The 27144-nt window shown below is 45.2% G+C and overlaps 1 protein-coding gene across 1 annotated transcript in view; it reads right to left on the reverse strand.

Moving 5' to 3' along the window:
* The window catches only part of BPTF (bromodomain PHD finger transcription factor), a 115614-nt gene that overhangs the window by 84488 nt on the left and 3982 nt on the right, over window positions 1–27144 (reverse strand). Inside the window, exons 2-4 of the mRNA XM_021708068.1 lie at window positions 18062–18285; window positions 8393–8596; window positions 7678–7866 (exon numbers count right to left, since the gene is read on the reverse strand). Coding sequence (XP_021563743.1) covers window positions 7678–7866; window positions 8393–8596; window positions 18062–18285 — 617 coding nt within the window. The remainder of the gene's footprint in view (window positions 1–7677; window positions 7867–8392; window positions 8597–18061; window positions 18286–27144) is intronic.

Raw genomic sequence — 27144 nt, forward strand, 5'->3', positions numbered from 1 at the left:
AGTAAGAGGGGAATTCATATCTTTACAAACACACATGAAGAAAATGGAAAGATCACAAGTTAACAGCCTAACAAGTCATCTAAGGAAGCTAGAAATGCAAGATCACCAAAACCCTAACAACTTCAGCAGAAGAATCCAGATCACCAAAATAAAAGCCCAAATTCAGGACATTGAAAATAAAAAGATAATACAAAAAATAAATGAAACAAAAAGCTGGTTCTTTCAAAGGATAAACAAGATACATGGTCCCCAGCCAGACTGACCAAGAAAAAGAGAGAAAAAGCCCAAATAAACTCAATCAGAAACACAAAAGATTAAGTCACAACTGACCCTGAAGAAATACAAGACTATCAGAGACTACTATGTACAACTGTATGGAAACAAACTTGAAACCTAAAGGAAATGGAGGATTTCCTGACACCACACAAACTCCCTAGGTTGAACCAAGAAGACACTGAGACCCTAAATAGATCAATAACTTAAATCAAGAAAATTGATTATGTCATTAAAAGAAAACTACCAACAAAAAAAAGCCCTGGACCAGATGGCTTTTCAGCTGAATTCTACAAAACATACAAGGAGGAACTGACACGGATCCTACTGAAAGTATTCCAGGCGACTGAGAAAGATGGAACTCTCCCCAAATTATTTTATGAAGCTAACATCACACTGATACCTAAGCCAGGTAAAGATGCAACAAAGAAAGAGAACTACAGACCAATATCTTTGATGAACACAGATGCTAAAATTCTCAACAAGATAACAGCAAATCAGATTCAACAACACATCTCAAAAATCATCCGTCACCTTCATTGATCAATGTTTGTATACCTAGCCCTGAATTGTACCCCACATCTTTATAATTAATTAATTAATAATATCCAAATTTTTTAATGGGAAAAAAATTTCATCCATCTTGACCAAGTAGGCTTCATCCCTGGGATGCAAGGCTGGTTCAACATTTGTAAGACTGTAAACATAATTAAATACATCAACAGATGTAAAAACAAAAACAACATGATTATATCATTAGATGCAAAAAACTTTTGATAATATCCAGCACCCCTTCTTGATAAAAAACCCTCGAACACCTAGGCATAGGTGGAACATACCTCAAAATAATAAAAACCATCTACGAGCATCCCACAAGGAGCATACTCCTAAACAGACAAAAATTGAAACAACTTCCACTGAAAACTGGAACAAGACAAGGATGCCCACTGTCGCCCTTTCTCCTTCAACATAGTTTTGGAAGTGCGGGCTAGAGCAATCAGAGAAGAGAAGGCAATCAAGGTTATCCAGATAGGAAAAGAGGAAGTCAAGTTATCTCTCTTTGCAGATAACATGATTGTATACCTTGAAAACCCAAGAGAATCTGCCCAAAAACCTCCTGGCACTGATAAAAGACTTTGGCAAAGTCTCAGGGTAGAAAATAAATGTACAAAAGACAATCGCATTTCTACACAGCAATAATAAACAAAAACCCAAATAAAAAGCACAATTCCATTTACAATAGCCACAAAAAAATAAAAAAAAGAAATACCTTGGCATCTTCCTAACCAGAGATGTAAAAGACCTTTACAATGAAAACTACAAAACACTGCTCAAATAAATCAAAGATGACACAAAGTGGAAAAATATTCCATGCTCATGCTCTGGAAGAACCAACATTGTTAAGATGTCCACTTTACCTAAAGCAATCTACAGATTTAATGCAATACCCATCAAATTACCAGCAACATTCTTCTCAGACCTAGAAAAAACAATACAGGAATTCATATGGAAACATAAACAACCAAGAATAGCCAAAACAATCCTCAGCAAAAAAAAAAAAAAAACAAAGCAGGAGGTATCACACGCCCAGACTTTAAACTATACTATAAAGCTACAATAATCAAAACAGCCTGGTACTGGTACAAGAACAGGCATATCGACCAATGAATAGAATTGAGATTCCAGAAGCAAAACCTCAACTTCTCAACCAACTTATCTTCGACAAAGCCTCCACCACCCACTACTGGGGAGAGGAGAACCTATTCAAGTAAATGGTGCTGGGTAAACTGGCTGACCACATGCAGAAGATTGAAACGGACCCCTACCTATCCCCATACACAAAAATTAACTCTAAATGGATCACAGACCTAAATGTAAAACCTCAAACTGTAAGAACCTTAGAAAATGCAGGAGACACTCTTATGGAAGTTGGAACCGGCAACCGATTGCTGATCAAAACCCAAAGTGCCCAGGTCATAAGAGATAAGATAGACAAGTGGGACCTCATTAAACTGCCAAGCTTCTGCAAAGCCAAAGAATCCATCAAGAGAGCAGGGAGACAGCCCACAGACTGGGAAAAAATATTTGCCAACTCCATGTCTGACAAAGGCCTGACATTAAGGATCTACAAGGAACGCAAATGTGCTGAAAAGAAAAAAACAAACAGCCCCATTACAAAGTGGGCTACAGATATGAAGACACGCTCTTTTCCTCCCTGACTACCTGAGGGTCGACAGCCATCGTGAACAACACAGTAACTATTCGGAACAGAAAATTCATGACCAGCCGTCTGCTTCAACGGAAAAAAATGGTCACCCCGGAAAGGTAACAGTACCTAAGACAGAAACTCGGGAAAAACTAGCCAAAATGTACACGACAACACCAGATGTCATCTCTGTATTTGGATACAGAACTCATTTTGGTGGGGGCAAGACAACTGGCTTTGGCGTGATTTATGACTCCTTGGATTATGCAAAGAAAAATGAACCCAAACATGAACTTGCAAGTCATGGCCCGTATGAGGAGAGACCTCAAGGAAGCAGCAAAAGGAACGCAAGAACAGAAGGAAGACAGTCAGGGGGACTGCAAAGGCTAATGTTGGTGCCGGCAAAAAGGCAAAGGACTAAAGATGAGCAGTGACGGTATCTGTGGCCATTGTTTGGATTTTTCACGACCAGCTTAATAAACTAAAAACTTTTCATGTGAAAAAAAAAAGATATGAAGATACTTCTCAAAAGAAGACATACGAGCAGCCAACAAATACATGAAAAAATGCTCAGTCTCACTAGTCATCAAAGAAATGCAAATTAAAACCACTCTGAGATGCCACCTAACCCCAGTCAGAATGACCATCATCAATAACTCAAAAAACAACAGATGCTGGAAAGGATGTGGCAAAAAGGGAACACTTCCACACTGTTGGTGGGAGTGTAAACTAGTGCAGCCTCTGTGGAAATCAGTGTGGCAACTCCTAAAAGTCCTAAAAATTGACCTTCCATATGACCCCGCAATCCCCCTACTGGGATTATACCCATACGAACTCAGGTCGTTCTATAAAAAAGATACCTGCAGTCAAGTTCGGTGGCTCAGCCTGTAATCCCGCGCTTTGGGAGGCTGAGGTGAGTGGATTGCCTGAGTCCACAAGTTTGAGACCCGCCTGGGCAACTTGGCGAGGCCTCATCTCTACAATAAATCAAAAAATTAGCTGGGCGTGGTAGCGCACACCTGTAGCTCCGGCTACTTGGAAGGCTGAGGCAGAAGGATCGCCGGAGCCCAGCAGGTCGAGGCTGCGGTGGCCGGGAGCGGCCACTGCACTCCAGTCTGGGCGACAGAGTGAGACTCCAACTCAAACAAAACAAAACAGAACAAACAAAAACAAAACAAAACAAAAAAAGTTGTCTAAACACATTCTGAACATTTAGAAAAGAAAACCAAATGAGACGCCTTCTCTCATGGCTACTGTTTTCAACCTGCTCAGACTAATTCTCTTACCACATTCTTCTGCCCATACTTCTCATCCCTGAGCACAGTGAGTTCTGCACATGACGGCATCAGAGAAGGCTCCAGAGAATCTTGCAAAGCGCCAAGCACACTGCCAGGCACACTGCAGGCACTCAATAAGTATTTGTTGAAGAAATGAGTGCACAGAGAGTGAAAGAAACAGGAGAACGCACAGAATCTTCTCTGAAGGTTGACTCTGTTGTCAGGTCTGCCTACTGCCCATTAGAACACGATGTCGCCGAAGGCCCAGTCTGTATCTATTTTTGTCACCAGTGTATCCCACTAATAAACTCTTAAGTCAGGTCTTAACCTATTAAAAGGATTATCTTGGCCAGGCATGGTGGCTCAAGCCTATCATCCCAGCACTTTGGGAGGCGGAGGCAAGAGGATTGCCTGAACTCCAGGATTCAAGATCACCCTGGACAACCTGGCAAGACCTCATCTCTACAATAAATCAAAAACTCAGGCCAGGCTCAGTGGCTCAGCCTGTCATCCTAGCACTTTGGGGGGCTGAGGTGAATGGACTGCCTGAGTCCACGGGTTCGAGACCAGCCCAGGCAACTTGGCGAGACCTCATCTCTACAATAAATCAAAAATTAGCCAGGAATGGTAGCACACACCTGTAGTTCTGACTACTTGGAAGGCCGAGGCAGAAGGATTGTCAGAGCCTAGCAAGTCGAGGCTGAGGTAAGTGGGGTAAGTGAGACTCCAAGTCAAAAAAAAAAAAAAATAGCCAGGTGTGGTGGTGCAGGCCTGTGGTTTCAGCTACTTGGACAGCTTGGGCAGAATGATCTCCTGAACCCAGCAGGTCAAAACTGTAGTAGCCGTAAGCAGGCCATTATCCTCCAGCCCGGGTGACAGAGTGAGATTCCTACTCAAACAAACAAAAAAATGGCTATCTACTTTATAAAAGTACCAAATTCCTCTTTAAAATTTGGTGTGGGATGTTTAATTGTGTCTTTAAAAATGTTTCTGAGTTTTGAGAAGTGTGGGTTTCTAAGTTTTTGCTTTCAGGCTATGCATGAAGAGAACAGAGAGTGACCCCAGAGCCAGGCCCCCTCAGCACGCAGCCCACCTGCCAGCACACCAACGCCTTGAGGCCACCACTCACTCTCTTGCTCCCATCCCAGGCTCTTCTGAGAGTCCTTGTCCAGCTCTCATCTAAACACACTTCCATAACACACACAAAAGCACTATTAGACCCGCAAAGTCTAACCACAAATGGCTCCCATATAAGAACCAGGGTGATTCACAGCTTCTATCAGTGAATGTGCAGTGCAGTACACTCACCCTATGACTCTCTTCTTGTAAGGCTCTCCCCTCACCCTCCGCCCTGGAGCATACAACGTCTGCCGAGCACTTAGCACAAGCGAGGCACAATCCTAAAGCTCAATATAAAGTGGCACTCTTTAAAAATGTAAGTCAGACACTACTAGGACTACAGTTTCTTCCTTAAACTACTCTAATAACAAAAGGACATGTACCTTTTGATATGAGAGACGAATAAACTGGCAAAGCAAATGCCTGCCAAAATCTAAGCATGGTTATGACTCAACTGAGATTGGTTTAAGAACAAAGCTAAATCATATACAAACACACTAGGAAGGCTGAGGATTATACTAGGTATTGATCTATTTTATTTTATTTTTTTATATTTATTTTTTGAGTTGGAGTCTCCCTCTGTTGCCCAGGCTGGAGTGCAGTGGCACGCTCATGGCCACCGCAGCCTCGACCTGCTGGGCCCAGGCCATCCCCCCACCTCAGCCTTCCAAGTAGCTGGAACCACAGGCATGCGTCACCACGCCCGGCTGTGTTTTTTATTTATTGTAGAGACAACAAGGTCTTGCCATGTTGCTCACGCTGGTCTCAAACTCCTGAGCTCAGGCAACCCTCTCGCCTCCGCCACCCAAAGTACTGGGATTACAGTCATGAGCCATTGTGCCTGGCCAGTATTGCTCTATTTTAAGGGTGAAAGGATATTTTAAAAGTACTTTCTAAGAATGTAATCATGAGCCGGGCTCAATGGCTCAGCCCGTAATCCCGCACCTTTGGGAGGCTGAGGTGAGTGGAATGCCTGAGCCAGCAGGTTCGAGACCTGCCTGGGCAGCGAGACCTCATCTCTACAGTAAATCAAAAAATCAGCCGGGCGTGGTAGCGCATGCCTGTAATGCTGGCTACTGGGAAGGCTGAGGAGGAAGGATCGCCGGAGCCCAGCAGGTTGAGGCTGCGGTGGCCAAGAGCGGCCACTGCACTCCAGTCTGGGCAACAGAGTGAGACTCCGACTCAAAAAAAAAAAAAGAATGTAATCATGAATCCAATAAAAATGAAAAATTTTTCCACATTATTTTTGAAATAATGTAGGTAAGTAATCCATTTTCAAACTTTTAACTGTATATGTAAAAGTCAGGATAACATGCATTTTTTAAACTGGTCAGAACCTAGAGGTCTAACCATGAAATTATACACTCAAATTACAAACCTCTGCATTTCTGCAGTCCATTCAATAAACAACTCTCACTGAAATAATCTGCTATCAGATGTCTACTGAAAGTCTCTAGCGAAGGAGAATTTATTACTAAACAGCCTTTAAGAAAGTTGTAAATATTTAAGCAAAATACTCTTCACTATAATTTCGACTCACATGACATAGCCTACATTTCAATACAAGTCTCACAAGCCCACCCCACTAGAGCCCCTCAAGTATTTGAGGACAACTGCCTAACTTCCACCCCAGCCCTCAATGCCAAGCCTTTTCTTTTCCAGACTAGCAAAACATATATCCTTATCTGTTTCACCAGATGGCATCATTTCCCAACTCGTCTTCGCCTTAGTGACCAGTCTCTCGCCAGCATAAAGCATGGAGCGACGACATTCCTCCGGAGCTCACAGTGACAGTCCGATACGTGGCCTGGATGCTACACTGTGCGTTCACGCTGCTGAGAAGCACTCCGCAGGAAGCGGTCCCCACAGGAACAACTGTGGGCCCCAACCCCTCACACTGCGGAACAGGAACGCTGAGGTCTGAAAGATCAAACGACACTGACCCAACAGTAGTCGTGGACTTAGAACACACGTCTTCAGACACTAGAGCTTTCGTGTTCCCAACACACCAGAATGACGTCCCACATAAAACGCAGCCATAGAAACACTCAAAGTGTAACAACAGGCAATATTCTCAGATACAGAGAAAGGCTCTTCAAGGATTTCCATGAAGGCATTAACTATGATTCTTGGTTTTTAGTAGGATAACCAGTGTACATTTTCTTAGTTTGCTCATCTGAAATTTCTGAAAAACATACATAGCTCCTACAGTAAAATTCTTTTTCATTTTTAAAAAAGGCAAAAAGAAAAGCATGATGGCATTCTTGGCGTCACATAATTTACTTCAAGTATAATTTTAATCTTAAAAAGCTTAAAATATGAATTACTATTTAACTTACATTTTTATGAAAAAATATACCTTACAAAAATGTTTTGTGGTGATGACTTTCAATCAGAACACTATGGTTTGAAATGTTTTAAAAATTACATGAGCCCATGCAAACATAAAATTAATTGGTTAGTCTATGCAGAACTGGAAGGGTCAAGTCACTCAACATTAGTCATTAGTACATCAGTAACTAAAACCAAAAGATCTGTCGCTATGGTCTGGTGATAAAATACACAAATAAATCTTTTAAACAAAAACAGCTAAATGCAGCTTAAGAAGCATGAGAATTATGATGAGTTTCAAGCACTAGCTGCAAGGACATTCGCCAAACTCCAAATGTTAGGTGACAATTTACAACCAGGGATGGCACGGCAAGCAGGCAGCGCGATGGCATGCTTCAAGATGCGCGGTGACATGTGGCTCTCTGACACAGGGAGGCCCCATGGCAGAGGCCCTGGTACACTGCCCTGTACCTGGCACATCCGGGGGGAGCTCAGGGGCCACCTTCTTCTCGGCCAGGTTGCTGCTATCATGGACCTCTGAGAGATCCCCCATGGGGCTCTTGCCTGCAGAGGGACTAGTCTCTTCTGAAGCAGCATCTGTGGTGTGGTCGCCAAGATTTGCTGACTCAGAGTTACCTTTGTCCCCAACTTCAGTTGGCTCTACAGTAAAATGCATAACAAAACTTTAAAGATATTCTTGAAGAATGCTTTAGGACAAATGGCCACATTCAATCCACGACTAAAAACAGTCACCAAAAACCCCACTTCTGTGTGATGGCCATCTTAGAGCAACTGGATTCTGGGATACTGCTGCCACAGGTCATCCAAAGTATTTAAGAATATTTAATACTTTTTAAATGTTTGAGAAATTAATATAAAAGTGAACATGTCTTAGCACATACAAAAGTGGATGTCTGGTATAAAAATAGCAATTTTCACCAACAAATCTCACAGGGAGATGGCAGCTTATACAAACAGAGACATGAATGAACACCACAGTAAAGCCACTCGCACACGAGACTCATGACAAGCGCCATGCCTCTCATGAGGGCAAGTGTGTCCGAATCTCTCTAGAAATGTAAAATTAAGCTGTCTACAATAAAAAAACTTCCTTATCATTCTGCAAGACTGGAGGCTTCACAATAACCCTGAAGACATGTCTCTCTTTAATAATTAACTTGCTTACCCTCGGGTTTTCCTTGCTCTGGGTCATCATCCGGCGTTCTGTCCTCGTCTCTCTCGAAAGACTGGTCTTCAAACTCATCCCTGCTTTTCTCAGCATCGTTACAGTCATTGTCCTCAGTCTCATTCTTGTCTTTTTCCATTTCTTCTAGGCTTTTAACATTAACAACATCTCCCTTTTTGGCTCTCATGGATTCCAAAATTTCTTCTATAATGAAAACAAATTCAAAAATTTACTTCCATCTATAACCAAATATAAAAGCACTACACATGCCACTTATGAGTTTCAAAACAAGCTACTACAGAGAAAAGCTAAGCATGTTAAAGGCATTAGACCTATGAAATAAGAATCAAGATCATAACAAAATTTTCTTTAGATAATTCAACCAATTTGGGGCACTTTCACTTCTAAAAATCACATGCTAGTTACAGGCTCTACTGTTGAAAGAAAGAAAGATTAGTCTACCTTTTTTTTTTTGGAGTCAGAGTCTCACTCTGTCACCCAGGCTGGAATGCAATGGTATACTCAGGGCCACCGCAGCCTCTACCTGCTGGGCTCAGACAATCCTCCTGTCTCTGCCTCCCAAGCAGTTGGAATCATAGGAGCATGCCACCAGGTCTGGCTAATTTTTTCATTTATTGTAGAGGCATGGCTGTGCCATGTTGCCCACAGTGATCTCCAACCCTCTGGGCTCAGGCGATCCTCTTGTCTCTGACTCCCAAAGCGCTGAGATCACAGGCGTGGGCCATCATGCCTGGCTTAGTCTATCTTTTGACATTGAGACGTGGTATAGATGGCTGCCACAGCCTCTGCCATATGACCCAAACTGCAAGCTGACATGGAGTCACAGTCTGGGCAGCACATGTGGTGATCTAGAGACTCAGGACCCTGTGCAGAGCGCAGAGACAGCTGTGTGAACCTGGGGAGGCTGCCTGACCTCTACAGGCCCCCATCTCATCAAGTTTCCTCATTTCAGAACGCTGCCCCTAATTGCAGTGAAAGCCACAAAGTCCCCAAGGGTGCTAACCCTCATTCAGCGTGGAGAGAGGGTCACTCCAGCAGGTGCAGACCATGGAGTGCCGAGCACAGAGTCAGTGAGCATGGGCTCACGGGCTCACGGATACGAATTCTCTTCTTGGGGTTATAATCCAAGACTACTGTGGTGAATTTTGTTTCAGTGCATTCGCTTCCACTGTGAGCAGCAGGGACTCTTCGGAGTCCAGTGTGCTTCTGACACATCTCACCCCTTCATGCATCCCTCCAGTACTTGTCGCCTTCCAGTATTACAAGGTGCTGCAGACGCCCCTTCTATCTGCCAAGCCCTAGACGCTGCCACCTCTCCAAGGAGCCTCTGTTCACTTTATACATTGAAGAAGGATATTGAGAAGTCGCCATCTGGGCTCTAGGGGTGCTGGATACTCCTGGAGTGTGGCTGCTCCTGGGATCTCTCGGCCAGCAGAGCTAAGGAACGACCCACCCATAGACACACACAGTGCCCATTTTTGTATCTCTGTGTGTGGCTCCTTCTAGCACTGCCCCCAGGTCATCTGTGACTTCTTTCTCTGACAGTGAGAGACCGGCTCTCATTAGCTACAATGTATGCAGGTATCTGCGGTCCTCGCACCTACTGAAGCATTCAGACTAAGAAACTGTCCCATGAGAGCACCCTGCTGTGAGTAAGAAGAAACACTTCAATCACCAGCAGACCTGTGGGGTTCCTCGTGGGGTCTTCAGATTTCCTTGTTTACATTTTCCTTGCTTAAATGTTCTCTACTGAGGTGAGGGGAGAGCACATAACAGCAAAAGGCATCTGATCCCAAACCAAAGGGAGGCCCAAACTTCACCTGTACCACTTATGTACCTAATCCTGAATTGTGCCCACGTCTTTAAAATGAATTACACCACGAAAAGAAAGCTAAATAAATACACGAAGTGTTCGCTACCTTTATTCTGGTGAGGATTCCTTCAATTGTAGGAATCTAGCCTACTTCCCAGGACTAGAAAAACCTGTGACAGCATCGCTGGGAAACATCGACCCTTCTGATAAGGTAACTAATGATGTCCGAGCATCTGGCGCACTCCCCACTCTCCTCCCATTGGGGTTCCGAGCCAATGGATCTCAAGACCTGAGGCAGCAGCTACAGAAGGACAACCCCATGCAGAAGGAACCTGTCCTCTTGGTCATCCAAGTCATCCCAGGACCCCTCTGGACACTGTTTCCTTACTTCCTTTAAGTTCTTACATACCCAGCTTACATACCCCTGCTGACCTTGCTAATGAGAGTGTCACATTTTGTTAAAGGACTTTATATTTGGAAAAAGAAAATCGAATGACCATTTTTTCTCACAGGGACACTATTTCTCATATCCAAGCACAGCTCCATCCTGACCCCTGGCCACAAACTCTTCAACCAAGCAGCTCGCCTCCTCCCACCTTGCCAGTATGACTTGACGAGGACAGACTGCACTGCCTGTCACGTGGCCTGGGGAGTTCAGGCTATCTAAGTGAGATGGAAGCCACCAGCAGGAGGACCACAGTGCTCAGATATCCTGGAAGGTTCCAATTCCAAATATGCTCTGTTACCCCTCTATCAAGTATATATGTTTTTATCCATCAATGTGTAGTGTGTTTAGGTTCCAAAAACCATGGCAATCATAGCCATAAGAAAGAGACCAAAAAAGCTGAGAGGAGAGAAAAACATTTAAAAAATGGAATAAAAAATAGTGAGTTTAGGCTGTATCTGATCCATAGTAAATAGGCATACTGTATACTTTTCTTTTTTTTTTTTTTGAGTTGGAGTCTCACTCTGTCGCCCAGACTGGAGTGCAGGGGCCGCTCCCGGCCACCACAGCCTCGACATGCTGGGCACTGGCGATCCTTCCGCCTCAGCCTTCCAGGTAGCTGGAACTACAGGCACGCACTACCATGCGCGGCTAGTTTTTGATTTACTGTAGAGATGAGGTCTCGCCAAGTTGCCCAGGCGGGTCTTGAACCTGCGGGTTCAGGCAATCCACTCACCTCAGCCTCCCAAAGCGTGGGATTACAGGCTGAGCCACCGAGCCCGGCTATACTTTTCATGAATATTTCAAAACTAAACAGAAAGAATTAATCTACCAGGTTTTAGAAACCATCTCTACTTAGAAAAATGTATTCTAAAAACAAATTTCCTTCAAATAAGGAAAACAAAGCATTATAAAGCATAATTATTATAAAAATATACAATAAGACAAATAGAGCAAACTGTGTATTTACAGGTACAATAAATAGTTTAAGTTCTAGAATCCAGATAATGAACAGTATAATCCCTTTTTTTTCTTTTTGCCAAGCCAAATACTACTGAAAACAGTATAATTCTTTCAACCTTTCTATATATTTGAAAATTTTCATAAAATATTAAGGAAAAATGAGCCGGGCTCAGTGGCTCAGCCTGTAATCCCGCGCCTTTGGGAGGCTGAGGTGAGTGGATTGCCTGAGTCCGCGGGTTCAAGACCCGCGTGGGCAGGTGAGACCTCATCTCTACAATAAATCAAAAAATTAGCCAGGCGTGGTAGTGCACACCTGTAGTTCCAGCTACTTGGAAGGCTGAGGCAGAAGGATCACCGGAGCCCAGCAGGCCGAAGCTGCAGTAGCCGGGAGCGGCCACTGCACTCCAGTCTGGGTGACAGAGTATAACCAGGAGGCTATAATTTTTTTTTTTAAATCAGAGTCTCACTCTGTTGCCCAGGCTGGAGTACAGTGGCACACTCGCGGCCACTGTACAGACGAGGTCTCGCCATGTTACCCAGGCTGGTTTCGAACTCCTGGGCTCAGGCAATCCTCTCACCTCCCCCTCCCAAAGTACTGGGATTATAGGTATAAGGCTCCGTGCCAGTGAGAAGGCTAAAAACTTGAAAGCAATTATGTTACTTGAGAGGTTACTGCCAAGTCAGTCATTAAAAAAGGGCCTGAGCCAAGTGCAGAGGCTCAGTCTATAATCACAACACATTGGGAGGCCGAGGTAAGTGTATTACCTGAGTCCACAGGTTCGAGACCAACCCGGGCACTTTGGCAAGACCTCATCTCCACAATAAATAAAAAATGACCCAGGCACGGTAGCACATACCTGAAGTTCCGGCTACTAGGAAAGCTGAGGCAGAAGGATCATCAGCAGCCCTGCGGTCAACAGTGGGGTGGCCGTGAGTGTGCCACTGCACCCCAGCCTGGGCGACAAAGTGAGCCTCCAACTCAAAACAAAAAAAAGGCTCTATAAATCATCCTTGGCTACTATCAAAACGCCAGCAGTTTCTGCTGTTTTCATCTCATAAAATCCCAAGTTAATGAACACTGTTAGGACCAAGGGTAGTGGCACATGCCTATAATCCCAGCACTCTGGGAGGCCGAGGCAGGAGGACTGCCTGAATCTGAGAGTTTGAGACCAGCCTGTGCGACAGAGGGCGATCCCGACTCGAAGGAAGGAAGGAAGGAAAGAAGGAAGGAAGGAAGGAAGGAAGGAAGGAAGGAAGGAAGGAAGGAAGGAAGAAAAGAACACCATTATATATTATTTGGGGTGTTCACCTGAACTGGATGGTCCTAAACTGACTATCACACATAAAAATTTGGTTACCAGAGAGAGCAAACAAGGGCTCAGCAGTGGGCTGGTGTTTTAATGGGGAATTCTTCTACCTGCATGCTCAATTTACTGCCAGTGCGCTCCTTACAAAGCTGCTGAGAGAATGAAAGACTTGTGAACACCTAGCTGGGCACTAGTCCACAGCAGGCGCACGAAAACAAGCGTCTCCTTTCTCCTCCCTGTCAATTTTCAATTCCTGAGTATCCCTCCTCCTCTAGTGCCAGGTTGGCGTTGCACCCTAACCACCAACCCTAAATAGGAAAAGGAAGGCCAGGCGCAGTGGCTCACGTCGGTAATCCCAGCACTTTGGGAGGCTGAGGCAAGGAGGACTGTCTGAGCTCAGGGGCTCAGGTTCAGCCTAGGCAACTTGGTGAGACCTCGTCTCTACAATAAATCAAAAAATTAGCTGGGCGTGGTATTGCACACCTGTAGTTCCGGCTACTTGGAAGGCTGAGCAGAAGGATCGCCAGAGCCCAGCAGGTCAACTCTGGGGTGGCTGTGAGCATGCCACTGCACTCCAGCCTGGACAATGGAATAAGATTGCAACTCATAAAAAAAAAAAAAAAGGAATGAAAGACAAAAATATTTGTGTCATTGTCATTTTGGAGTCCAGATCTCACCATTAACTCCAAGGTACAGCTCACCTGACTTAAACCCGTGTGCTATTAGGAGGGTAAGAGCAGGCAGCCTCACGTACTCTGGCCTGGGTTGTCTAAGCCCTTAAGAACACACCTAACCCAAAGCTCAAAGCTCCTGCTGCTGATCTCCATTACAACAAAAGGTTTAACAATTTCTTTTTGGTAGTCAGAGTCTCACTCTGACTGGGTGGATGGAGAGCAGTGACACGCTCACGGCCACCACAGCTTCGACCTATTGGGCTCAGGCGATCCTTCCACCTCAGCTTTCCAAGGAGCTGGAACCACAGAAGTACGCCACCATGCCCAGGTAATGTTTTTTCTTTATTGTAGAGACGAGGTCTCCCCAAGTTGCCCAGGCTGGTTTCGAACCCCTACCTCAGGCAATCCTTTCACGGCCACCTCCCAAAGTGCTGGGATGACAGGTGTGAGCCACCCAGCCGGTTTAAGTAACTTAAAAAATATATTCCATGCTGAATTAAACTACTCATTATATAAGATGCTCATTGTGAAAATCTTAAAAATATAAACAGGAGGCCAGGCTCAGTGCTCAGCCTGTAATTCCAGCACTTTGGGAGGCCAAGGAGAGTGGATTGCCTGAGCCCACGAGTTCGAGACCAGCCCAGGCAACTTGGCAATACCTCGCTCTACAGTAAATAAAAAATTAGCCGGGCATGGTAGCGTGCGTCTGTAGTTCCCGCTACTCGGAAAGCTGAGGTGGACAGATTGCCTGAGTCCAGGTCTACACTGGGGTGGCTATGAGCATGCCACTGCACTATAGCCTGGGCGCTAGAGACTCCAACTCAAAAAATAAATAAATAAATAAATATATATATATATATATATATATATATATATATAAAAGAAAACAAGCACAATTCTACTATGCTAATTGATTATTTTTTTTTTTGGAGTTGGAGTCTCACTCAGTCACCCAGACAGGAGAGCAGTGACCACTCCCGGCCACCGCAGCCTCGACCTGCTGGGCTCCGGAGATCCTTCCGCCTCAGCCTTCCAAGTAGCCGGAATTACAGACATGTGCTACCACACCCGGTTGATTTTTTGATCTATTGTAGAGATGAGGTCTCGCTGCCCAGGCAGGTCTCAAACCCGCGGGCTCAGGCAATCCACTCACCTCAGCCTCCCAAAGGCGCGGGATTACAGGCTGAGCCATCGAGTCCTGCTGGTTATTTTTTAATGATAAATATAGATCCTGGCCACGCATAGAGGCCACACCTGTAAATCCCAGCATTTTGGGAAGCAGAGATGGAAGGATTACTTCAGCCCAAGAGTTCAAGACCAGCTTGGGCAACATAGCAAGACCTGACCTCTACAAAAAATAATAAGTCAAAAAATTAGCTGGATGTGGTGCTCACGCCTGTAGTCTCAGCTACTCAGGAGGCTGAGGCAGAAGAACTGCTTGAGCCCAGGAGTTTGAAGCTGCAGTGAGCTGTGATCATGCCACTGCACTCCAGCCTGGGGAAGAGTGAGACTGACTCAAAAAGTAAATCGATAAATAAATAGATACTGATGTAGAGTATGTGAGAACAAGTTTAAATACAGCTGAATTGAATATATTTATGAAATACAACTATTACCCGGGCTCGGTGGCTCAGCCTGTAATCCCAGCGCTTTGGGAGGCTGAGGTGAGTGGATTGCCTGAGTCCGCGGATTCGAGATCTGCTTGGGCAACTTGGCGAGACCTCATCTCTACAATAAATCAAAAAATTAGCCGGGCATGGTAGTGCATGCCTGTAGTTCCAGCTACTTGGAAGGCTGAGGCGGAAGGATTGCCAGAGCCCAGCAGGTCGACGCTGCGGTGGCCGAGAGCGGCCACTGCACTCCAGTCTGGGCAATGGAGTAAAACGCCAACTCAAAAAAAAAAAGAAAAAGAAAGATAAATACTCTATTTTTAAACAAATGAAGAATGGGGAAAATTAACAGAATTGTATGTATGCAGATACTGTATGCAGAAGAACAGAACCAGGCAAAAGCATACTTGCAGAATCTTACCTAATCATTCCATCTGAGTTAAAATTAAAAGGTACCACAGTTGGCCTCTGTGTATGTGGAAACCACACCTGGATTCACCAACCTCTGACTGAGAACACTGTGTTCTCGGGTGCAGGACCCATGGATGCAGAGGCTGACTCTCACATCAGTGAGGCCCATGGGGAACTCTCAATGGGACTTGAGCATCCCTGGATTCTGGTATCCATAGAGGGTCCTGGAAGCAATTCCCTGAGGATACCCAGGAAGGACTGGCCATGATATTTATTAAACATGAACAGAATATATCTGGCAGGAAAAGAAAGCAACAGCAATCCAAGACTGCCTCTGGAAAAAGGCTGGGGATTATGAAGGAAACCGGCTCGCTTTTCACTGTATACCCATCTGTATTATCTAAACTTCTAAGAGATACCATATGCACTTATAACTTTAAAAAAAAATAAGAAAGCATGCCAGACATAGTGGCTCATGCCTGTAACCCTAGCATGTTTGAGGGCTGAGGTGGGAAGAGCACTGGAAACAGAAGTTTGAGACTAGCCTGGGCAATATAGCAAGACCCATATCTACAAAAATAAAAAATTAGTTGGGCATGGCGGTAGCACCTGTAGTCCCAGCTACCCAGAAGGCTGAAGTGGGAGGATGGCTTGAACCCAGAAGTTTGAGGGTACAGTGAGTGCTGATCATGCCACTGCACTCCAGCGTGGGTGACAGAGTGAGACGCTGTATCTAAATAAATAAATAAAATAAAGAAAAGCAAAGAGTTGAGAAGCAGAATAAGGTAGAATGGAGTTATAACCTGAAGAATAAAACAAATATCCATGACTACACTGATAGAAATAAATGATGGGAAAAAATAAATGGAGAATCAACAAATCTCCTGTGCAGAAAAATTCCACATGACGTCTGCAGACATAGCCACCGTGGCATGGGCCATATGCAGTGACTTTTGCTTCCAAACAGCAGACTGCTGGGGGACTGGAGGAGAATGACTGTGCCATGAGGAAGACGGATCAGCACTGTCTCAACCAGGCAGCCAGAGTCAGCATCGTCAGTGAAGGCCACGGTGAGAGCACATACTCTCGACTAGAATGGCACTTCATCTCTGTGGTCTGCTCCCCAAATCCATAACCTAGGCTACCTATGAGAAGAAGCTGGGAAAACCCCTAAGGAGGGTACCCTGCAAAAATCCTGCCAGCACTCCTCAAAACCGTAAGACACGGAGAGTCTGAGAAACAGTCTAGAGAAGGCATGATGATTAACCACCATATAGAGTATCTAGGACGGATCATGAGACAGAAAAAGAACATTAGGCAATCTGGATAAAGCACAGACTAAATAAATCTGAATCAAGTACAATCTGAATCAAGTACAGACTCAATAAACAAATAAATCTGAACAGAAGCGCAAACTAAGGCAATCTGAATCAAGTACAGACTTGAATTAGCAACAGGGGATCCAAATTGGTTCATCACTTGTAACAATGTAGCCTGCCCACGTAAACCATTAAGCAGAGGAGCAATCCAAATCCAGAATGAGTGGGAATCACGCCTCAGCTCTGCAACTTTTGTATAAATCTAAACTATTCTAAAGTTACAGGATAATTAGGCTGGGCTTGGTGGCTCAGCTTGTAATCGCAGCACTTTGGGAGGCCAAGGCAAGTGGATTGCCTGAGACCCACCCGGGGCAACTTGGCGAGACCTCGTCTCTACAATAAATCAAAAATTAGCCAGGTATGCTAGCGCATGCCTGTAGTTCCAGCTACCTGGAAGGCTGAGGTGGAAGGATTGGCAGAGCTCAGTGGGTCGAGCATGCCACTGCACTCCAGTCTGGGCAACAGAGTGAGACGCCAACTCAAAAAAAAAAAAAAAAAAAAGAGTAATTAAAACGAAGATTGCCAAAAATGCTCAATAAGATACTTACTGAATTAAAGAAACAAATTAACCATCTGGAGAATATTAGTAATGGCCAAGGCAAAAAACAAACCACTAAAATCCACAGCACCCCTAATTCACACTTTGGTCAGTGATGGACCACAGACATCACGTGATGGTGGTCTCATGAGGATACTATACCACACCTTCACTGTACCAGTTATGTGTAGACACACAAATACTTATTAGCATTGTGTTACAACTGCCTACAGTACTCAGCAGAGCAACGTGCTGCTCGGGTGTGCAGCCCAGGAGTGGCAGGTTACACCGCATGTCCCAGGTGTGCAGTAGACGACACCATCCAGGCATGCGCAAGAGCACTGGGACTATGCCACGGTCACATGATGATGAAATCACCTAACGACACTTTTCTCAAAATGTATCCCCACCGTTAAGCAGTGTATGACTGTACTTGGAAACCTCAAAAGTATTTTCTAAGAGTAGAGCTCAGGTTTAACAAACATAAAAACAAGAAAGCACCCCTCACCATTAGCTGCTGCCAGAAAGGACTTGTTACTGCCCCGAGCCTTGTTGGTCAGGTCCTCAGTGACATCCATGTGCCGGTGGATCTCTTCCCGCATTTCTTCTAGAATTTTGCAAAGTTCTGCTTCCCAATAATCCTTGTCTAGACAGTCAATTAATTCTGCAAGCTGAACCTTTGTGCTGTAGTACCAAATTTTCTTTTCATTTTCATTTTCAGTATCTTCTTCTCTGTTTAAAAAAGGAGCAAATACTTTAAGTATGTCAGACATAATGCCACTGATCTGGTGAAAACTTAATGCAGCACCAAGTTTATACACTAAAGCTCAACGCATGTGCTCCCAAGAGATCCTGTGCATCCTTCTCAAACTTATTTGCTCTTATTTATTTGTACAGCCTCTAATTAATTTGCTTTTCTTGATCACAGCAGCTTAAGATAAAATAACTTGGGAGCAGGAGTGAAAAAGGAAGTATCAGAATAGCAGCAAAAAGGACATCGACGGCCATGGTCTACTGCGTGTGGGGCTCACACCCGCCATTTCCACACTCAGAGAAGCAGAGGGGAGAGGACTGTCTGAGCCCCAGGGTTTGAGACCAGTCTGAGCAACTTGGGTGAGATCTCCAACTCTTTGCTAAATCAAATAATTAGCTGGGCATGGTGGTGCACACCTGTGGTTCCAGCTACTCGGAAGGTTGAGGCAGAAGGATTGCCTGACCAGGCAGGTCAAGGCTGCAGTAGCCAAGAGCATGCCACTGCACTCCAGCTTGGGTGACAGTGAGACTCCGATTCAAAAAAAACTATGACCCACAGAAATATGATCTCAAGATTCAGAGTCTTGTAAGGGCATGTGGTACAGGGCAGTTTCAGTCACATCCCAACCAACTCTAAGACCATCAACGTAACACCACAAGAACTTGAGCCGAAATGTCTGAACTGTACTTGGCACACAGGCAGAGAGCAGGTTCGGGCTGGACCACATCATTAAAGACGTTTCCATCAATGTGGTGTGACACTCTGCCAAGTTCTGGTCTTTGCAGGAGTCACCTCAACTGCACAGTAGTGCTCTCGTCCCTCTTCTATTCCCTGTGGACAATTACAGCTCCATCTGGGAGAAGAGGGGCAGCCTCCTTTTCTGCCTGAAACTCTCCACAGGGTCTACTCACTTCTAATGGAGTTGAAGCCTTCAACACAGATGGCCTGGGACAAAGCATACAGGACACATGTGATGTGTCCCTTGAAAGGAACTCAGGCCCTGATGAGTGGTGAGTCTGAGCTCCTGCTTACCAATGGCAGACTGCCAGGCCAGGAAGCACTGGGCTCTAAGAATGGCCCGGCCTCCAGTGGGCTCAGGGCTCTGAAGGTGTGTGAGCACAGACAAGGCACAGCCTCTCTGGGTCTCATTTGCAACATGGGTAGGGGCACTGACAGGGCCTCTGTAAGGCTTAAGTACCTGTCATGTGAGCAACAATCAATACATGTTAAATGTCATTATTATTATTTTTTGAGTTGGAGTCTCACTTGGTCACCCAGACTGGAGTCCAATGGCACACTCACAGCCATCCCAGCATTGACCTGCTGGGCTCCGGCAATCCTTCCGCCTCAGCCTTCCAAGGAGCCGGAACTAAGGCTATCACCGCAGCTAATTTTTTTATTTATTGTAGAGATGCGGTCTCGCCAAGTTGCCAAGGCTGTTCTCGAACCCCTGGGTTCAGGCAATCCTCTCACTTTAGCCTCCCAAAGTGCTGGGATTACAGACTGAGCCACTGAGCCCAGTAAAAGTCATTATTAAGGTAGCAAATAATATAAATGCAGCAGAATTCTAGGAGCTAATCGAAAACTTTGAGGAAAGGAGGGATATAGTGAATCATGGATAAACAGAAGGACACGGGCTGGAAATCCTAATCCCATTCTCAAGGGATGCTCATGGGAGCATCTCGGACTTTTGTTAGTTATCTGGTTTGCTAAGTAACAATGCAAACATTCCAAAATCTGGAAAGACCCACAATCCCAAATGCTTGTGGGCCCAAGCATTTGGATAAGGGATACTCAACCTAGACAGCATTCACACTGACAACATGTTCTTGAAGCTGTAAAAGGGCAAATTCATTACATGCATAAACCAGCAGATCAGTGAACAATCGCTGCCAATATGCTCAAAGAAAAGCTTTTTAAATACCTACCACATGGGCTTCTCGACACAGTTTAAGGAATCAAAATTATTTGTCCTATTTTTTTCTTTCTGAGCTGGAGTCTCATTCCATCGCCCAGGCTGGAAGGCAGTGGCACGCTCATGGCCACCCCAGCGTCGACCTGCTGGGCTCAAGTGATCCTTCCGCCTCAGCCTTCCAAGTAGCCAGAACTACAGGCATGCGCTTCCACGCCCAGCTAATGTTTTGATTTATTGTAGAGATGAGGTCTCACCAAGCTGCCCAGACTGTCCTCGAATCCGTGGGCTCTGACAAACCCTTCACTTTGGTCTCCCAAAGGGCTGGGATCACAGGCTGGAGCCACCGCACCCGGCCTGTCTGTCCTAATTGTAAAGTGACCCCAGTAGCGTTCCTGCCCACCCATGCATCCCCCAGGATGCCCATCTGGTTCTGGTCCTGGGAGGCTCCTTTGCCCAGGTCTCCCTTGTCTGGGCCCAGGTGACGGCAGGCCTCCCCCCACCACCCCATCAGCGCAGGCTCTGCAGGAGCTGCCGGGGCAGCAAGGAAGGACAGCTGGAAAGAAAGACATGCAGCAGACAGCATGAGAGCCAACACACACACTGCACATCGACACCTTAAAAGCTTCTTGGGCTTTTCCCTGGGGAGGACAGGTTTCAGAAGGTGAAGGACTAACAGTAAATTCCAGGTTTTATTTCTAAACAAACCCACAGAAATTAAGAGTAAAGAATACTAATGTAGCAGGCTTAACAGTGCCCCCCGAGATTCAGCTCACCTGAAGCCTCAGAGTATGACCTTATCTGGAAACAGGGTCTCTACAGATGTAGTCAGTGAAGGATCTTGAGATGAAATCATCCTGGGTTCAGGGTGAACCCTACATCCAACGACTACTGTCCTTCAAAGAGGAATGGACAGAGTGACACACAGAAAGGAAGGCAGCGAGGAGGGAGGCAAAGACCAGAGTGACACCAAGATTCTCCCCAGAAGTCTCCAGAAGAGCCAACCCGGTCGCCGCAGAGCTTCAGACTTCAGGTCTCCATCACCTCCCGTGTCTCAGACCTCTTTGGGGAGTGGAGTGCTGCCTAACACACACCTGAAATGCAGGCGTGGCTTCAGAACAGGGGACAGGAGGGGAGAATTCCTAGGCTTGACAGTAAAATGCCTAGGCGCAAGGAGATGGGAGGCAGGCAGACCGGGCCTATGCTGCCAGCAGGCCAAGGAGCACCCGGGGCCCTCGAAGCTGCAAAAGGCAAGGCAGAAGCCTTCCCTGGACCTGGAGGTGAACACGGCCCTGCTGACGTCTCGAGGTCAGACTTCCGGCCTCCAAAATGGTTGGAGAATAGCTCTCCGCTGTTGAAAGCCACCCAGTTGCGTGGTGCTTTGCTGCAGTAGCCCTCAGAAACTAACACAACCAGCAAGTCAACAACAGAAGAAAAGGGCCAGGTCAAGCAGCCCAGGCAGTAACAGGAGTGAACATGCTGGAGCCAGAACACAGGGGTCCAAAACACACAACTTACTAGTTGTGTTCACTTGGATAAATTACTTAAGCCCTCTGTGCCTCAACTTCTCCAGCTTGAAAACAAAGTGAACATACTTATCAAGATGCTGCTGTTAAGATTAAGTGAATTAAATATGAGATGTGCTTAGAATAGGGCCAGCACCTAATGGGTGCAATAAACAGAGTGGCTATTATTCACCTCATCTTATGAGGTATGCGATACCTACCTTAAAACAAATCACTCTCGGCAGAACGAGTGTTTGTAAAAGTTGTATTTCATCATTATATCAAAAAGACACCCACACGCCAATGTTCATCGCAGCACTATTCACAATAGCAAAGATATGAATCAGCCTAAGTGCCATCAATGGACGACTGGATAGAGAAAATGTGGTATACAATGGGGGTCCCACAAAAACTGGAATTAACTTTTGGAAGGTGGGCCCCTTGTAATAAAGGTTGCACTCATTAGGTGAGTATTCTAGGAACCCACTGGCATCAGTGTACCAGTTAGTGCTGTTGTGAGAGGCTGCATTCGGCGTCAGTGAAATTTTTTGGGGGAGATTCTTTCAGTGTTTGCCCATTTTGTGATGAGTGCACCTGCCCCAACTGCACTGAGTGTTCCGCAGTTTTGTTGTTTCCTCAGATGAAGTATTTTAAAAAAAGACAGAAGCACTAAAAGGCATCAAAATGGATGAGTTCAAAAATGGATGCGTTCATTTTGGAACAGTGGAAAAAGCGTCTCAATAGGTGGATTGCAACAGATGGAGAGCACTTTGAAGGTGACAAGTTTAAACATGTAAGAATTAATACACAGTTTTTTATAAATAAATATAGGGGTTTTTTGGGTCCATCCTCGTAAATACACCATAGAATACTATTCAGTCATAAAAAGAACAAAATCATGTCTTTTGCAGCAACATAGATGGAACTGGAAGCTATCATTCCAAGTGAAATTACCCAGATACAGAAAGGTAAATATCCCATGTTTTTCCTTGTTTTTTGTTGTTACTGATGTCGTTTGTTTTTTAGTAGGAGTCTCACTCTGTCGTCCAGGCAGGAGGGCAGTGGCACACTCACAGCCACTGAGGCCTCAACCTGCTGTGCTCAGGCAATCCTTCCACCTCAGTCTCCCAAGTAGATGGTACCACAGGTGAGCGCCACCACGCACGGCTAATGTTTTTGGTTTATCGCAGAGACGAAGTCTCACCGAGTTGCCCGGGCTACTCTCAAACCCCTGGGCTCAGACAATCCTCTCACCTCCGCCTCCCAAAGTGCTGGGATGACAGGCGTGAGTCACCGTGCCTGGCCCACGTTCTCCCCTGCAAGTGGAAACTAAACACGGGCACGCGTGGACACACGGGGGGGAGTAAGACACTGAAGATACCCGGGGGTGCTGGGTACATCATTCACTATGCAAGTGGCGGGTCCACAAGAAGCCCACACATCACCACTGCACACATATGCATGTGAGAAATCTGTACCTTTACTCCTGAAGTATAGAAAAATCAACAAAAATTGTCTGAAGTAGGGTTTCAGGACGCAAGAGGAAGGGGTCCAGGGAAGGAGAGGCGCTCCGGAAAGTCAAAGCAAGCCCAAGGAAAGGCACACACAAGGCGGAACTTGAAGAACCAACCAGTTGCTCAGCCAAGTGCCTTGTAGGTGTTTTTTGGTTTTTGTTTTTTGGGAGTTGGAGTTGCACTTTGTCGCCCAGGCTCTGGTGATCCATCCACCTCAGCCTTCTAAGTAGTTAGAACTATACCCGACTAATACTTTATTTATTGTAGAGATGAGGTAGGTCTTGCCAAGTTGCCGGGGTGGTCTCAGACCCACGGACTCAGGCAATCCACTCGCCTCGGCCTCCCAAAGTGCTTATTACAGACTGAGTCACCGAGCCCAATCAGCTTGTAGGTGTTTTAGTTTGCTTTTTATTTATTTTGTCTGGGTGTTGGGAAACAGAATTAAATATACAAAGTTAGGGACTCGCGCTAAAGAGCTTAAACTTTCTGTTAAGGCAATTCAACTTGAAAGAGAGAGAAATCAGCCGGGCTCGGTGGCTCAGCCTATAATCCCGCACCTTTGGGAGGCTGAGGTGAGTGGATTGCCTGAGCCCGTGGGTTCGAGACCCGCCTTGGCAGCGAGACCTCATCTCTACAATAAATCAAAAAAAATCAGCCAGGCGTGGTAGTGCGCGCCTGCAGTTCCAGCTACTGGAAGGCGGAGGCGGAAGGATCACCGGAGCCCAGCAGGTCGAGGCTGCGGTGGCCGGGAGCGGCCACTGTACTCCAGTCTGGGCGACAGAGTGAGACTCCAACCAAAAAAAAAAAAAAAAAACTGGCCTCCAGGTTGGCTGTCTGCAGAAATGTCACTCTGTCTCCTTGGGGATCCACAAATTCATGTATAAGAACATTTCTCTCATCATATGCTTCACTAACAGATACAATTAACATATTTTAAGTGCTTACTAAATAAAAGCAATCATAGAAAAATTAATTTCCATAAATTGCTAACATTACACTAAAACACTATTCACCTACAAAGGCTTTGTTTTAGGCAAGAACCCACTCTCCCTCAGGCAAGAGGACCATTGACATTTGACGTTTCTGGGCTTTCGGGAAAAGTGTTTATCAAACTTCCTCATACTGCAAACTGACTAGAAAATTTACACGGCTTTAAACTTTCACCAGGTGTCCACCTATAACCGACCACAAGGGGACACTTAACCTGAAATTGCTTTAATCTCATTTTCATAAAAGATGCAAAATCTTTCACATTTATTAAAACTGACACAAAACAATTATCACGATGCTTAAAGGTTCCTACTTGATTTCATACAGAAAATACTCAAAATATCACACATGAAAAGATACTCAATGTGCCTGAAATCATCATAAAGTCTATGCACTTTATCATGCACCAAAAAAGGCAACTGAGGAACTACCACTAGAGTTTTTTAAAGCAAATAAATTTAAATGAATAATTTTAGTGCTAAACATAAATTTAAAAATTTTACTGTTCAACTTAGAAAAGCTTGATTTCCTCAATAATGCATCCAAAAGTCATCCACAGGTGCTTAAGAAATCCTTTGAGCTAAAAACTTCAAAAGCTTCTGCTTACTCAACTGAATAGTATATAGTTTTCTTCCCTGAGTGTGTTTGGTTTGGTTTGGTTTTTTGTTTTTGAGTCAGAGTCTCACTCTGTTGCCCAGGCTGGAGTGCAGTGGCACACTCATGGCCACCCCAGCCTCGACCTGCTGGGCTCAGGGGACCCTTCCAAGTACCTGGAACTACAGGCCTGCATTACCACACCCAGCTAATTTTTAAATTTATTGTAGAGACAAGATCTCACCAAGTAGCCCGGGCTTGTCTCGAACCCCTGGGCTCAGGCAATCCTCTCACCTCCGCCTCCCAAACTGCTGGGATGATAGGCATGAGTCACTGTGTCGGTTGAGTGTTGTTTTATATACCGATGCTGACTAGTCAGGAAACAGAGCATTTCTGAAATGCCACTTCATTTAGTTCATACTTTCTAAAAATGCCTTTATTTCAAATTTTAAAATATCTCAGAAATGACCAGTGTAGATGTAACAAAAGCATTACAGTAGCTTTCTCCTCAAGTTAAAAGTACTGGTGTTAACAGCCAAAATAATACAAGCTGCAGATTTCTCAAAGTAAAGAAAACTAGACTGCAGTCTAGTTAGGGTATCGAAAATACTCTTAAAGGCTGGGTGCAGTCTGTATTATAGAATTTTAAAATAGAATATTATCAATATTATCAAGACCTTATCTGCATATTTCATGAACTCCTGAAACTACTAAAAATCTTTTCAGCTGAGGCAAGAGGATTGCCTGAGCCCAGAGGTTCAAGACCAGCCTGGGCAACTTGGCAAGATCTCGTCTCTACAATAAATAAAAAAAATTAGTCGAGTATGTGGCACGTATCTGTAGTTCCAACTACTTGGAAGGTTAAAGCGGAAGGATCGCCTTAGCCTAGCTAGCTGAGGCTGCAGTGGCGATGAACATACCATTGCACTCTGGCCTAGGTGTCAGAATGAGACTCTGACTCAAAAAAAAAAAAATCTTTCCGTGGGCGTGGGAACACATATCTACAATCTCAGCACTTTGGGAGGCTAAGGTCGGAGAATCACTAAAGTCCAAAGTTTGAAACCAGCCTGGGCAACACAGTGAGGTCCAGTCTCTACAAAGTAAGAAAATTAACTGGACGTGGTAGCATACACTTTAGTCCAGCTCCTTGGGAGGTTGAGGCGGGAGGATCATTTAAGCCCAGAAGTTCGAGGCTGCACTGAGTTGTGATCATGCCACTGCACTCCAGACTTAAAAAGAAAGAAAAGCTGGGTACAGTAGCTCACACCTACAATCCCAGCACTTTGGGAGGTGAGAAGATAGACTGCCTGAGTCTGAGGGTTCGAGACCAGCCTTGGCAACTTGGTGAGACCTCATCTCTACAATAAATCAAAAAGTTAGCCAGACATGGTGGCACATGCCTATAGTTCCAGCTACTTGGAAGGCTGAGGTAAAAGGATGGCCTGAGCCCAGCAAATTGAGGTTGCAGTGGCCAGGAGCATTTCCACTGCCCTCCAGACTGGGTGACAGAGTGAGACTCCAACTCAACTCAAAAAAAAAAAAAAGAAAAAGAACCAGGCTCGGTGGTTCAACCTATAATCCCGCACTTCGGGAGGCTGAGGTGAGTGGATTGCCTGAGCCCGCGGGTTCGAGACCCGCCTGGGCAACTTGGCAGGATCTCATCTCTACAATAAATCAAAAAATCAGCCGGGCGTGGTAGCGCACGCCTGTAGTTCCAGCTACTTGGAAGGCCGAGGCGGAAGGATCGCCGGACTTAGCAGGTAGAGGCTGCGGTGGCCAGGAGCGGCCACTGCACTCCAGTCTGGGCGACAGAGTGAGACTCCAACTCAAGAAAAAAAACAAAAAACAAAAAACAAGTTCTGAAAAAAATATTCTAGGTCCTACGTACCAACAGCCTTAGGATCTTGGGCAAGTTATTAACCTTTTTAAGCTTTAATCTCTTCATCTATAAAATGCAAAAAAAATAGGACCTGTATTACTGGGCTTTTGGGAGATTAATGAAAAAAATAAACATAAAATGCTAGGGACAGGCCAGGTGCGGTGACTCATGCCTGTAATCCCAGCACTTTGGAAGGCTGAGGTAAGAAGATTGCCTGAGCCCACAGGTTCGAGACCAGCCCGGCCAAGTTGCCGAGACCTCATCTTTACAATAAAAATTAAAAAAATTAGCCAGGCATGGTGGCATGTACCAGCTACCTGGAAGGCTGGTGTAAGGATCGCCTGAGCCCAGCAGGTCAAGGCTGTGGTGGCCATGAGAGTGCCACTGCACTCCAGCCTGTGTGACAGAGTGAGACTCTGACTCAAAAAAAAAAAAAAATGCTG

The sequence above is a fragment of the Carlito syrichta genome, unplaced genomic scaffold, assembly GCF_000164805.1.
Source record: "Carlito syrichta isolate Samal-C Ts95f unplaced genomic scaffold, Tarsius_syrichta-2.0.1 Scaffold130550, whole genome shotgun sequence".
Lineage (NCBI taxonomy): Eukaryota > Metazoa > Chordata > Mammalia > Primates > Tarsiidae > Carlito > Carlito syrichta.